Source organism: Myotis myotis, unplaced genomic scaffold (assembly GCF_014108235.1).
Source record: "Myotis myotis isolate mMyoMyo1 unplaced genomic scaffold, mMyoMyo1.p scaffold_m19_p_21, whole genome shotgun sequence".
Taxonomy (NCBI): domain Eukaryota; kingdom Metazoa; phylum Chordata; class Mammalia; order Chiroptera; family Vespertilionidae; genus Myotis; species Myotis myotis.
Window position 1 is genome coordinate 4,102,674 of NW_023416326.1, and position 14,580 is coordinate 4,117,253.

Consider the following 14,580-nt stretch of genomic DNA (forward strand, 5'->3'; position numbering starts at 1 on the left):
GCCGGCCTGGGCAAGCTCAGGGTCAGTTTAGCCAGAAATTGCTAGAGAGACACACCGTGTACCTCCTCTGAACAGCGGCCAGACACAGGCAGGGACTAATCGGGTTAGAAACTGTGATAGGGCCCCAGATCGCCCTGAGGCCAGAGGGAAGTGATGGGCTGCTCTTAGTCACAGAGGAAAGCGGTGTATTTTACAGTTAAGTGGCCCTAAGTGAGTTTAATTTGTAATTGGGAGTTCTGGCTCAGATCTGCTGCTGCTGCGCAAACAAAACAGTGGGCGTATGGGCCCTTTTTTCTTCTTCTTTTTTTAATATGTATGTTTTTATTGATGTCAGAGAGGAAGGGAGAGGGAGAGAGAGATAGAAACATCCATGATGAGAGAGAACCACGGATCGGCTGCCTCCTGCACGCCCCTCTCTGGGGATCGAGCCCACATCCCGGGCACCGGCCCTGACCGGGATTCGAACTACAACCTCCTGGTTCATAGGTCGATGCTCAACCACCGAGCCACGCCGGCCGGGCAGAGCTATTTTATTTAAAACGGGGGCCCCAGAGCAAAGGGACTTTCTGGCATTTGCATTGTCCGTTATGACATTCCTCATAGGCCTACCTCCGCTCGGGAATGGAGGGCCTGTGGGAAACACAATCACTGGACATGACGATGCCTCGTTTTTAAAGCAAAATCAGACCAAATCCTCTTCTATACAAAGCATCTCTGCTGAACGCTTCACCGAGTCACCAGACACAGTTTATCCACTCCAGGCACGAGCCAGAGCGGGCTGGGCCACCTGCCCAGACACCGTGGGCCAGTCCTCTAAACCAGCGGCCGGCCGCCAACCGGTGGCCCGCGGACCACTGGTGATCCGTGAGGTCCGAAAGGTTGGCGACCGCCGCACCCCTGCGGGTCGGGGGCTGAGCGGGTTAGGGTCTGCCGCTGAGGGTCCCTGGGAAATTTCAGAGGTGTTTTCCAGCCGAGGTCACCGTACCCCAAGAGACACCCAGCTATTCCTGGGTCCCCTGTAACTGGCGGGCCTGGGCCTGGACCACACTGAGGCATGGAAAGGGCATGTTGGTTGGGTGGCCATACCCCCTTCCTTCGAGTTGAGTTGGTCACAGAAGGCAAAGGTCAGATGGGCCAGAATAAGCCTCCTTTGGTGACGTTTGTGCAAATCCCATTCTTGGGCCTCTTCTAAGTAGAATGATCGTAATTGCATCTCCCTCCTTGGCTGTTGTCTGCGTTAGGCTGAGCAAACACAGAATGATTTGTGTACTCAGTGTCCCGCTCAGGAGCACGGCGGGATCCTTCCTCGCGCTTCCTGTCTGAGTGCCTGGCTTTATGGCCCTCGCGTTTAATGAGTTCCTCTCAATCACACATGCATTATTAATTTATAAGAAAATAAATTAAAAGCCCTGGGAGCTACAGCTCCCTCGCCGCAGGAACGTATCGTCAGAACCGTTTCGTGGCATTATTTGCTGCTTGTTGCTCTTGGGTTTTGGGGGAAGGATGGAAATTTTTGCAAAGAAAGGCTTTAAGCCGGGCCGTTATGGCTCAGTGGTTGAACATTGAGGTGTGTGAACCAGGAGGTCACAGTTCTATTCTCGGTCGGGGCACATGCCCGGGTTGCGGGCTCCATCCTGAGTAGGGGGCGTGCAGGAGGCAGCCTGTCGAATCTCGCTCATCATGGATGTCTCTCCCTCCCTCTCCCTTCCTCTCTGAAATCAATACAAATATATTTTAAAAAAAGAAAGAAGGGCTTTAAGTACCCCACCAAAAAAGGGGGGCAGGCTGGTTAAAATTTCATTATGAATTAGTGTTGGGGTGTTGGTCTTTCAAATGGTTCTTTTTGAGCGTCCGGTTTGGTGAATTTTTGTGAAAGTTGGGTGAACGCTGGTGTGTTTAAGCTCAGACAGTGCCCTTGTTTCCTGGTAAAGACGTTTCCTCCCCAGTGGGGAGCAGAGAGAAGGACGCTGAGGGTGGCCTGAGGGGTATGAGGACATTTGCATTTTGCAGAATCCGTTTTGGGGGGGAGGTGAGGCTAAGCAGATCTTCCTTAGAGAGGAGGGAGGGAGCCACGCCCCCGGCTCACAGCAGTCCCACGTGGGCAGTGGGAGTCACAGCCACGGAGAAATTATATGAAAGAAAAGAGCCCGTTTACAAGCTCAACCCAAACCCCGTTAAGTCCCTCGTCATAAACAACAGGGTTTTATAGGGCCGCTGTGAAGAGGACATTAAACTCTGCTTAGACTCAACAACATCCACGTGTCAGCCTCCCCACGTGCATTTCTGAATTTAACGGGATCCCAAGGAAACACCGAGAGCTTCGCGTTAGGCCGTGGACGAGGCGACCCCGTAACACAGCCGTTCGGGACGCACTGTTCCCGAGCACCAGCTGCTTGCCAGGAAGCCGCGGGGTGAGGGCACGTGGGGCTGAGGCGTGTTACGGACATGTCTGTAACTGGCATGGGAAACACACAGGACATCGGTGTGGGGCTGACATGTGTTATGGACATGTCTATAACTGGCATGGGAAACTCACCAGGACATCGGTGTGGGGCTGACATGTGTCATGAACATGTATATAACTGGCATGGGAAACACGCCAGGACATTGGTGTGGGGCTGAGGCATGTTATGGACATGTCTGTAACTGGCATGGGAAACACACAGGACATTGGTGTGGGGCTGACATGTGTTATGAACATGTATATAACTGGCATGGGAAACACACAGGACATTGGTGTGGGGCTGACATGTGTTATGAACATGTATATAACTGGCATGTAGAAACACACAGGACATTGGTGTGGGGCTGACATGTGTTGTGAACATGTCTATAACTGGTATGGGAAACACACAGGACATCGGTGTGGGGCTGAGGCGTGTTGTGAACATGTCTATAACTGGCATGGGAAGCACACCAGGACATCGGTGTGGGGCTGATGCGTGTCATGAACATGTCTATAACTGGCATGGGAAGCACACCAGGACATCGGTGTGGGGCTGATGCGTGCCATGAACATGTCTATAACTGGCATGGAGAATTCACCAAGACACCCAGCAGCAGCCCTGAGGCACGGAGAGCTTTGGCATCTGACACGTGTGGTATCTCACACAGTGAGGGGACACAGAGAGCTTCGGCCCGTGAATGATTCAAAATTAGATCTTTTTTAATTTTTGTCAGATCAGGAAAAAAATAGTACAGGTTTTGGTGTGCCACAGAATTTTAGTGATCGATTTATGTGGGCCATGGAAAGAAATGGGTTGGTTGACAGTCACTGGCGTAGCAGGATCATCTGAAGGCATTTCAGTCACAAGAACCTTTCGTGCTCTTGAGATAGCATTTGATGCCCTTTGTTTTATTTTAAATTTTTATCTCTCATAACCTTCATCACCAAAAAGGTGTGATTGTTGCCATTTTACAGTTTCCCAGTGAAACCATATCAATTTAAGTTAAACACCCAAAACATGGGCAGATTACAGATAGATAGACAGACAAACAGACAGGTAGATAGATGATAGATAAATAGGGAGGTGCTGGACCATATGCAATGACAAGGAAACACATCCAAGAAATACTGTTCAGTGAAAAAGCACAACAGCCCTAGCTGGTTTGGCTCAGTGGATAGAGCGTCAGCCTGCGGACTGAAGGGTCCTGGGTTCGATTCCAGTCAAGGGCACATGCCCGAGTTGGGCTTGATCCCCAGTAGGAGGCAGCCAATCAGTGATTCTCATCATTGATGTTTCTGTCTCTCTCTCTCTCTCCCTCTCCCTTCCTCTCTCAAATCAGTAAAATATATATATATGGCAAGAAACTATAAGCCAGATGCATGCTGGGCACAGCTTCTGGCCAGAGCCGTCTCCTCAGTTGTGCGGACTCTCTGATCGAGGCGGAATGGGACTGTTTTTATTCTCGGGCGGGGGGTATTCTGTTAGTCAGGCTGCTGCATTCAGTGACGTCTTTGTTTTGATGCCGATCTCCTTGCCTAGTGCAATCACAGCTGCAGGACAAAGCCAGGTGCACCCAGGCCCCTCTCGTTGAAAGCTCACTTTGACAGCGATTGCACGGCCGTGTTTTGAGGGCTTGTGGAAGAAGACGTTGGGATAGGAAATGGTAGTCTAGGTAAATAGAGCAGGTGCCAGCGTTTGACCTTGAGACTGTGGAGGCCCCGTCTCCGGGAAGGTCGTGGGGATGGTGTGATTGAATGTTCTCAGGTCTGTGGGCAGGCCCTCAGTGCTGGTCACTGGGATGGCAGTTCCCGGGGCGTGGTGTGCCCAGGAACTACCCGGGGCCTGGTTCAGGTGTGGGTTCCAGGCTTGTGTCTAGAGACTTTCTGGTACCTTCTGCCCGGAGGACCCGGGCTCTGAGTTTATAACAAGGGCCCGGTGCGCCCACACGTTCTGGGGGAGGCTGCTGTGGGGATTGAAAGCGAAACTTCACCTGTTCTTTCTTCAGCTTTTCTCACTTGGAGAAAAACTCCCCCGGTTTAGACCGACGGAGCGAGGCCTCCCTCTGTAACTCAGCTCCCCGTTCAGCAATGACATCTGGGACGAAGGAAGAGGTCACGGTGCTCCGTGCGCCCCGCTCAGGGTCCCCGGGAGCCCGCTGGACGGAGGTTTGGGTCTTGGATTCCAGTGTCCTTCATGTGGGGTGTGGGGTGCGGGTGGTGAAGACGAACCGGCCTAGGCTGGGGATTAACCTGGGGCTTGGGGGGTATGGAATTCAGCGATCTGGGTACGATGGGCAAGTCTCTCAACCCAGAGCCTCGCCTTTTTCACTTACTGAGAGGGGAGAACTGAACCCTAAGCCACGTGAGGATGATCAGGTGACAGACTCGGGGACGAGGCCCCGAATGTCAGCCCCTCGCTTCTCCCTCTCCTACGCCTCCATCACAATTGACCAGGAGCAGGGACAGGCTCTGACCGGCCACTTCCACGCCTGCCCCTCTCCTGTGGCCCCCAACACGGCGTGGTGCCCCTGGCAGGGACACGGTTACCAATCCAAAGGTCAGCGTGGGCAACGTCCCGTTCTTTTACATGAGGCCAAACCAAGGAAAATGGAAAGGCTTATGGAAAAATTTCTTTTTCTCTTAAAGACAGAAGTCATTTTATGAAGTACCCTTTTGGCTGATGCAGTGCCAACCAGGGCTTGGGCCTGGGGACCATCCAGGCTGCCCCACAGGCTGCATTCTGATCCTCTCCTCCTGATTCCCCTCCCTGGCCCTCAGGAGGGCCTGTGGCATTGGAGGTTGGCAGACCCGGGACCCGAGGGTGCCAGAGGCCTCCCTCACCCCCATCCCATCCGCCCGCTCCCTGCGGGTCAGCCGGGGACACGGTGCAGCTTCAGGGACGGGTTCCAGAAGCAGGTTCTGGCTGTGGCCCCCGGCGGGAGGAGAGACCCCGGGCAGTTGCCAAGGCTCGGGCTCGGCCCCCACCTTCTCCTTCTTGCTCCCCCGGGTGGGGGCTGGGCCTCGGCCTGCATGAGGGAAGCAGGGTTGTTTGTGTCCTGACATTAGCTGGTTCCGTAGAGCTGATGAGTTATCGGGCGAGCGGCTGTTTGCCTACTGGGTTTGGTCTTGGGTCAACAGTGGGCCGTTGACATTTCCAGGTTGTCACAGTTTTGGGTTACAGTTCGTATTGGGAGCAGGTGTGCCCATGGTCACAGGGCTTTGTGTTTGGTGACTTTGCTGATGGGATCAAACCCACACCCCCCCACAGGATGTTGCTGGTAAAAGCGGAGTTGCTGGCCCGGCCGGCGGGGCTCAGGGATTGAGCGTCGACCTAGGAACCAGGAGGTCAGGATTCGATTCCCGGTCAGGGCACATGCCCGGGGTTGCAGGCTCCATCCCCAGTGTGGAGCGTGCAGGAGGCAGCCGATCCATGGTTCTCTCTCATCGATGCTTCTATCTCTCTCCCTCTCCCTTCCTCTCTGCAATCAATAAAAATATATTTCAATCAGTCCATCAATCTTGGCCAGCACGTGCCTCAGTTGGTAGGAACCAGTGGCTGGGGCCTTCCGTCTGCCCGGGAATGAGGAGCGTTAGGCTGTCATATCAGTTAAGTGGAGGTCAGTCAAGAGGGCACCTCTTGTGCTCCCTTCCTTGTGCCCAAGAAGAGGTCTCTGGCAGGTGGACTGATGGTCTTCCTCTCTCTCTGGTTCCCTTGCAATCAAGGTCTATGTGGGCAAGTCAGCTGACGCGGGTGAGGGCACAGTTTTGGGTCTCCCGTCAGCACCAGGCTCACTAGTCTGGGGTCAATTACCTTGGTCTCCTTAGAACTAAAATCTGCTCAGCGGAGCTATAATCCCTCAAAAGGCCACCAGAGCTCTACTGGGCCCAGGAATCTCACCTCCAGGATGGATCCATCTCCAGGACGGATCCCCACGCCCCTCCCCACTTCCCATCAGCCACTTGGGCTGCCAGTACCCAGCCATGTCTGCACGCCCTTTCCCCCCATGTCTACATCCATCAAACTTTGTAGGAATCAAAGGCAGGTTCTTGGAGGGGGTGTAAGCTTCCGGTTGGCTTTGGATGGCTCCTGTCCCGACATGAATCATTTTTTTGTAACAGTGAGTCAGAGAGAACTTGGAAATCGTACTTCCACTGTGTTCCCGTAAGAAGGGTCAACCTCTTAGTTAAAAGAGGTTGGCATTATGGGCACGATCCTTGCACCACCTTCTGTTGAAGCATCAGGGGCCAGCCTGACGTGCACAGAGGGAATAACACGACATCAGATCATTGTGCGATGTTCTCTTCACTGCACATCCATAAGTAATAATGATAACTAAAAAGATCCCACCCTTCCTATGAGTGCTTTAAACAAAAAAAAAGACAGGGTGGCCCTGGCCCCTGTGGCTCAGTGGTTGAGCGTCGATCTATGAACCAGCAGGTCATGGTTCGATTCCCGGTTAGGGCACATGCCCAGGTTGCAGGCTTGATCCCCAGGTGGGGCGTGCAGGAGGCAGCCGATCCATGATTCTCTCTCATCATGGATGTTTCTCTCTGTCCCCTCTCCCTTCCTCTCTGAAATCGATAAAAAACAAACCAAAACAAAAAAACGAGAGAGAGAGAGAGACGGGCATAGGAGATTGTGCGACGGTAATAACACTGCCTTCTCTCCTGTTTTAGGGAATGCTGTCGGTTTTTTGGAGGCAATGGCTTGACTTTGAAGGTGTTTTTCACCAAGGCAGCCCCGTTTGGTGTCCTGTGGACACTCACAAACTACCTGTACTTACACGCAATAAAGAAAATAAACACCACGGACGCCTCCGTGCTCTTCTGCTGCAACAAGGCGTTTGTGTTCTTGCTCTCGTGGATCGTTCTCAGGGACAGGTTCATGGGCGTGAGGGTAAGTCCTGGCTGCCCGCCTCCCTCCCGCGCTCATGCCGACCACCGCCCGCCCATCGGCTTGCTCGTTCGCTCCGTGCGCTGGCCCCTGAGCCTGAGTTGCTGGCCGCCCCGCTGCCGATCTGGCGGCGGCAAGGACCCCGGCAGGGGGCCCCTGTTCTCGGTGTGCCTTGCAGACCTTGCTTGCAAACCATACTCGACAAGCGCCCATGAACGCACCTTTCATTTCAGGCTTCTCCACAAGCATTCCCTAAAGCGCGTGCCCGTCGGGGACCCGGCCCGGGGAGGGTGTGTGGCCCTCACCGGTGTGGCTCCGTGGAGAGCGTGTGGGCCTGTGGACTGGAGGGTCCCAGGCTCGATTCCGGTCAAGGGCATGTACCTCGGTTGCAGGCTCAATTCCCAGCCCGGTCTGGGAATTGACAACCAATCATGTGTCTCTCGCACATCGATGTTTCTCTCTCTCTCTCTGTCTCTTCTCCTCCCTCCTATTCTCGCTCTAAAAAAAAGGGGGGGGGGGTTCCCTTGCGTCCTAGAGCTGGTCTCGCCTGGCTGCCTTGGCCATGGGGCCAGTGTGGGCTGTGCTGCAGCCTCGGCACCAGGCCCAGCTGAACCAAGGAGAAAGGAGGCGGCATCGGTGATGGACTTTCGGTCTAACCATCGCTCCTCCTGGGAGAAGGCTGTGACGGCTGCCTGACAGCTCCCGCTCTGAGTGGTGCTGGGTTTCCCTCGTCTCATTTTTGGGAGTTCAGGAGCTGGCGGGATCCGGGAGGCCCAGCAGCTGGCTAGGGAGACAGGCAGGGTCCCCTCGATAAACCGGTGGGGATTCGCACCCAGGACCAGGCCTGCCTGCTGCACGGGTTCTCCCAGAACCTTCCCCTGGGTCATTTCCAGGGACCGAAGGGAGCTGACACTGCCCCCTGCTGGAGGGCTGAGGAACAAGCTTGAGTCTCCCAGACATAACGGTCTGTGAGTAGTTGGCAGAGAGGACTCGTGCTGTTAAGACAGTTACTCAGGTCACAAGGGCTGCGGTGCCAGAAAAAACAGGTGCAGGTCACATGTCCAGACCCAAAGGAACAGGTGCAGGTCACATGTCCAGACCAGAAGGAACAGGTGCAGGTCACATGACCAGACCAGAAGGAACAGGTGCAGGTCACATGACCAGACCAGACGGAACAGGTGCAGGTCACATGTCCAGACCAGAAGGAACAGGTGCAGGTCACATGACCAGACCAGAAGGAACAGGTGCAGGTCACATGACCAGACTAGAACCAACAGGTGCAGGTCACATGACCAGACTAGAACCAACAGGTGCAGGTCACATGACCAGACTAGAACCAACAGGCACAGGTCAGACCGGAAGGAAGCCTAACGCTGGGGCGGGCGGCCTCTTACGGCCTCGGATGAGCCGGGAGGATGGCTGGTGTCACCCGTGATGCTGCCGTGTGCTCTTCCTGGCTGTTCAGACTCGGGGGCCCTAACGCAGCGGGGACTCCAGCCCAGCGTCAGGCTTGCGTCTTGGTTCCTCTCTGCGAGCTGTCGGGCCTGGAGCCGTCACTTCCCATCTCTGAGCCGCAGCCACCTCATTCCACACCAGCCGCTCCCGCTCACCTTCTAGAACCGTACGAGGAGGTGAGGCAGGCCTGGCCCGTGGAACTCAGTGGGTCTCTGTGTCGGTGAGAGGCCCGATGGGTCCCCACTTCTCCGGTTGGCGGTTGGCGGCGGCAGAGGCCTCCCCCGTTTCAGGAGGCAGTTTGGGGCAGGGAGAGCGGCCACAGCGTGAGAGCGTGGGGGCCCCGGGGCACGCCCTCCGGCCCCTCCTAGCGGAGGCCCGCCCGGCTGCGGCCAGGCGCTGGAGGAGGGAAGGGACTGGGGGAGCCAGCCCAGCCCGCAGCTCAGGGGAGGCGGGAGTGGGGTCATCGGCTGCACCCACAGCCCGTGCTTTCCACCCGGGAGAGGCTGACGAAGGAGCGGGAGGCCCAGCTGAGGTCCTGGGCTTTTCTCTTTCTTTTTTTAAAAAAATATATTTGTATTGTTTCAGAGAGGAAGGGAGAGGGAGAGAGAGAAGCATCCACGATGAGAGAGAATCATGGATCGGCCGCCTCCTGCACGCCCCCCACTGGGGATGGAGCCCACAAACCCGGGCCTGTGCCCTGACCGGGAATCGAACCGTGACCTCCAGGTTCCTAGGTCGATGCTTAACCACTGAGCCACACCAGCCGGCTGCCTGCTCTTTTGTCAGTTCCTGTTCTCTTGTTGGGAAAATCGCTGTGAACTCACTGCCTCTTTTTCTTAATGAGGAGTTGTACGCGGTACACGTGGTGTTTGAACATGCAATACATATGTGTGAAGTGGCTAAAACGACCAATCCTGAGAGGTGGGCAGACAGGTGGGGGCAGACAGTGTCTGTCGGCAGGCAGCGTCTCTGCGGAGGGTCCCCGCCTCTCTCGGGGGCCTCTGTGCTATGTGCCGACGTGTCGTCTCGGGAGAATATGGCGGGAGGAACCCACTGGAATAGGTCTGCCACGCAGGCGCTGCCTGAGCCTAAACTGTGTCACCTTCACTAGCAACTCGACATCTAAACCGCCAAGGACACTTGGAGTCGAATCCCGAAATGCAGCCGGCGGTGGTTCGCTGTGTGAGTCACACTTTCCTGTTTGTGTAAATATAGACACTGACTTTGCAGGCTGACGGGCCCGCACGCTGTCTTTCCTGCTCTGCCGCACACCGGCTCTGTGACTCTGGGCAGCTGCCTGCACCTCTCTGAACCCGTGTTCATGTCTATAAAATGACATGCGTGAAAGTATCTCCCAGCGTTGAGGGCTAAATGAGAAAATGCATAGGAGACGCTCATCCCAGGACCGCTCCCTACATGTGAGCCGTGTGACACTGTGAGCGCGAGCGGAGGTCAGCTTTGAATGACCCGTAGAGCGAGACAACACCCCGTAAACCCAGGGTTGAAACTCGCATTGCACACGCTGCTTCTGTGCTCCCCGTGCCCACCCCCCCCCCCCCCCCAGCGACTCTGCTGGGGCTCCGTGACCCCTCAGATCAGAACTTGGACTTCCCGCCCAGATGGTGTGGCTCAGTGGTTGAGCATTGACCTAGGAACCAGGAGGTCACGGTTCGATTCCCGGTCAGGGCACATGCCCAGGTTGCGGGCCCCATCCCCAGGGTGGGGCTGCAGGAGGCAGCCAATGCATGATTCTCTCATCATGGATGTTTCTGTCTCTCTTTTCCTCTGCCTTCCTCTCTGAAATCAATACAAATATATTTTTTTAAAAAAGAACTTGGACTTGCCCTTTGAGCTGGCACACTTCTCCCTGGGGAGCTGTCCCAAAGTCACTATCCCCCGTGCACTTCGATGCTTTCCTTTGCACGACGGGCGTGTGAGCCTCTCCCTGGCACCCCCCTCCCACCTGCGGCCTGTACCCGCCAGAACAGGGTGGAGGGAGCCATGAGGGAGGGCCCTGCAGCAGCTGAGAAGGGTGTCGGCACCTCTCGGGCTCGTGCCCCGTCTGTGGCCCTGCAGGCAGAGACACACGCCCCATCGGAACACCCTGCAGCGGGCGTGTGACATGGGACCTCGCAGGCCCGGCTGTCGGGATGCAGAGAAGCGAGGCTACATGAGGTGCTGTCAGAGGGCTGGGAAGGAGCGGGGAGGGCACGGCCAGGCGCTGTCTGCCAGGCCCTGCCGTGACCAAGTAACTAGCTGCCACTGGGGTGTGGCACCGCCTTCCCACGTTCCCAAGAATGAGGGCGACCGGCCACCGGGTGATGCTGACCGTGGTGCCCTCCTGGCCAGCTGTGCTGCGGCCACGCCAGGCTCTGTCCCATCTACCCAGGAGCAGAGATTTACAGGAGGCAGCCTTGGCTTGTTGTTCAAAGAGGGAGCGAGCCCTGGCTGGTGTGGCTCAGTGGATAGAGCGTCGGCCTGTGGACTGAAGGGACCCGGGTCCCATGTCCGGTCAGGACACATGCCCAGGTTGCGGGCTCGATCCCCAATGCGGGGCGTGCGGGAGGCAGCCGATTGGTGGTTCTCTCTCATCTTTGATGCTTCTCTCTCTCTCCCTCTTCCTCTCTGAATTTTTTTTTTTTAAAGGACCGAAAAGGAGGCCCATTCCCCTCAGCTCCCGAGCTCTCGGGAACATTCGGCCTCGTGGGCACGAAGGGTCCCTGGGTCCCTGCCCGCCCTGACGCTGTCGCCTTCCTCCCCTGCAGATCGTGGCCGCCATCCTCGCCATCGCCGGGATCGTGATGATGACCTACGCCGACGGCTTCCACAGCCACTCGGTCATCGGCATCGCGCTGGTGGTGGGCTCCGCGTCCATGTCCGCGCTCTACAAGGTAAGGCGGGTGCGTGGGAGCCTCCCGCCGTGAGGACCCGGGCCTCGGCGAGGCCACCTGGCCGGACGCGGGGACCTCGATGGTGCCTGGGCCTTAGGACCTCTGTCCCCGGTGCCCGAGCTCCCGGCAGCCTTGGCTCCAGCTCCCCAGACCCTCCCATTGGTGGCCAAACCTCTGTAGCATTTGGGGTAAAGTGGGTGGGGCCGGGGGTCTTCAGGGTGAGCTTGGTGACGTCATCGTTCAGCGAGGACTGGGGAAGGTCAGGGACCCTCAATGGCCGGCTCAGTGTTTGGTGAGATAATTTCCCACCAGATCGGACAGGAAAGGTTCCCTGTAGGGTGCGGCTTCGTCATTTAAATTTTTTAAAAATATATTTTTATTGATTTCAAAGAGGAAGAGAGAGGGAGAGAGAGAAACACCCATGATGAGAGAGAATCATGGATCAGCTGCCTCCTGCACGCCCCACACTGGGGATCGGGCCCGCAACCCGGGCGTGTGCCCTGACAGGGAATCGAACCGTGACTCCTGGTTCATAGGTCGATGCTCACCCACTGAGCCACGCCGGCTGGGCCAAAGATGGATTTGTAGGGTCCCCGAGAGGCGTGTGTGATCGTGGGTGATATTTCTCACTTGTGTGGCTGCCTCGTCTTCACCCTGAAGCTGGGGTGCAGTGTTGTGAATGCAACGCGGACAAGTGTGAACCCACGATTCCTGAGGGGCTCCCTCTCCAAGCAGCTGGAGAGGAACTCCACTGTGATGTCACTGGATTTGTGATGTCACTGGATCTGTGATGTCACTGGATTTGTGATGTCACTGGATCTGTGATGTGGGCGGTGAGCGCCCGTCTGACCGCCCTTCCCTGCAGGCCTGGCGGTGGGACTTGCTGTCAGGTGGCTCCGTCCTGCGGTCCAGCCCCGGCTCCAGGGCCTTGCCTCCCCGGGGCCCAGCTGTGCCAGCGGGGCCTGCAGCCTCTCCGCTTCCCCGCAGGTTCTCTTCAAGCTGCTCCTGGGCAGCGCGAAGTTCGGAGAAGCCGCCTTATTCCTGTCCGTCCTGGGCGTGTTTAACGTCCTCTTCATCTCCTGCGTCCCCGTCGTCCTCTACTTCACCCGCATCGAGTACTGGAGCCCTTTCTCCCACATCCCCTGGGGGCACCTGTGCGGATTCTCCCTCCTCCTGCTCAGTGAGTAGCGCACCTGCCCGCGATCCCCGCCCGCGATCCCCGCCCATGATCTCCCCCACGATCCCCGCCCGCACCCCCGCCCATGGTGACTGGAGAAAACACTGTCTGTATAGAACAAACATCAACATTCAACTCCCTGCTTTCCTTTTTATTTTTTAAAAATATATTTGTATTGATTTCAGAGAGGAAGGGAGAGAAACATCCATGAGGAGAGAGAATCATGGATTAGCTGCCGCCTTCACGCCCCACACTGGGATGGAGCCCACAATCTGGGCCTTTGCCCTGACAGGGAATCGAACCGTGACCTCCTGGTTCATAAGTCGATGCTCAGTCGCAACCCGGGCATGTGCCCTGACTGGGAATCGAACTGTGGCCTCCTGGTTCATAGGTCGATGCTGAACCACTGAGCCACGCCAGCTGGACGCTGGTAACATTTATTGAACATCGATAAGTGTCAGAGTTCAATGAATATGATCAGCTATTATCATCATGAATGTCATTGTCATCATTACTTGATAAAAGACTGGTCTGGTGCGAGGCAGAAATGCAACCAGGAAGCGCCTCTTCGTTTCAGCCTAAAAATGCAGACCCCAGCACGGCCAGCATGGCTCAGATGGCCGACCTAGGAACCAGGAGGTCACGGTTCGATTCCCGGTCAGGGCACGTGGCCCAGATGTGGGCTCGATCCCCAGTGTAGGGCGTGCAGGAGGCAGCCGATCCATGATTCGCATCATTGATGTTTCTCTCTCTCCCTCCCTCTCCCTTGCTCTCTGAAATCAATATAAATATGTTTAAAAATAAGAAATAAAAATGCAGACCCCAGGCCCCTGCTCACGCAGTCAGCCCCGCGTCCCTGCCAGCCAGGCGGGGAACAAAGGGTGCGGAGGCCCGTCCTCGTCTCTGGCGCCTTCTCACTGGTCACCTTTACTACATTTCTCTTCCTTCTTTAGGGAAGGAGGGGAGCTGAGTCATCAGGAAAGTCGTCCTTAATCCCCACATCCCAGAGGGCCCCCCCCCTTCCCCGAGTTCAGGGGTCAGAGCCGAGGGCAGTGATCTGAGGAGCTGGGGTCAGACGGAGGCCGGCCAGGGCCAGTCACGAGTAACCACTTCTTACTGTTTCAGCGTTCAATGTCGTGTTAAATTTCGGAATTGCTGTCACCTACCCCACTCTGATGTCTCTCGGGATCGTCCTCAGTGTGCCTGTGAATGCGGGTGAGTCTCTGCTTGGCTGTAGACAGACGCACGCATGCGCATTCATCGACACGCACACGCTCCCGCACCCAGAGCCCATTGGGAGCTGCCTCCTCACCCCAGATCGCTTGTCTCTTCTGTCATTTGGGGAGGGACCAAGTATTTATATTTATCATCTGCACAAGTCCCGTTCAAGTTTGGTCTGCAAAACGTAGTGATGTGCATGCATGATGGATGAAAGAATGCTCTTCAATTCTAAGAATAAAGCATGTCGTTGTAGAAAACATGGAAAGTACCAAAAATATAAACGATCATGTGTTCATTGTCCCGACACCCACAGGTGGCCACAGGCAGGCTTTGGTTTATACAGGGTGGGGCCAGAGGAGGCCTACGGTTGAGAGCAGGTCACAGAGTTTATTCTTGTGTGATTATTTAGTAATTATTGTATTCTTTTTTCTTTTTCTTTTAAGGGAGAGGGAGGGAGAGAGAGAAACATCAATGATGAGAGAGAATCACTGATGGC

General features: G+C 55.9%; 1 protein-coding gene across 3 annotated transcripts in view; it reads left to right on the plus strand.

Moving 5' to 3' along the window:
• Positions 1-14,580, plus strand: part of SLC35F3 (solute carrier family 35 member F3) — a 50,925-nt gene that overhangs the window by 34,905 nt on the left and 1,440 nt on the right. For all 3 annotated transcript variants that reach the window (XM_036355049.1, XM_036355048.1, XM_036355051.1), the window contains 4 exons: positions 7,124-7,343; positions 11,561-11,686; positions 12,674-12,866; positions 13,989-14,078. In XM_036355049.1, the coding sequence (XP_036210942.1) occupies positions 7,124-7,343; positions 11,561-11,686; positions 12,674-12,866; positions 13,989-14,078 (629 nt within the window). The remainder of the gene's footprint in view (positions 1-7,123; positions 7,344-11,560; positions 11,687-12,673; positions 12,867-13,988; positions 14,079-14,580) is intronic.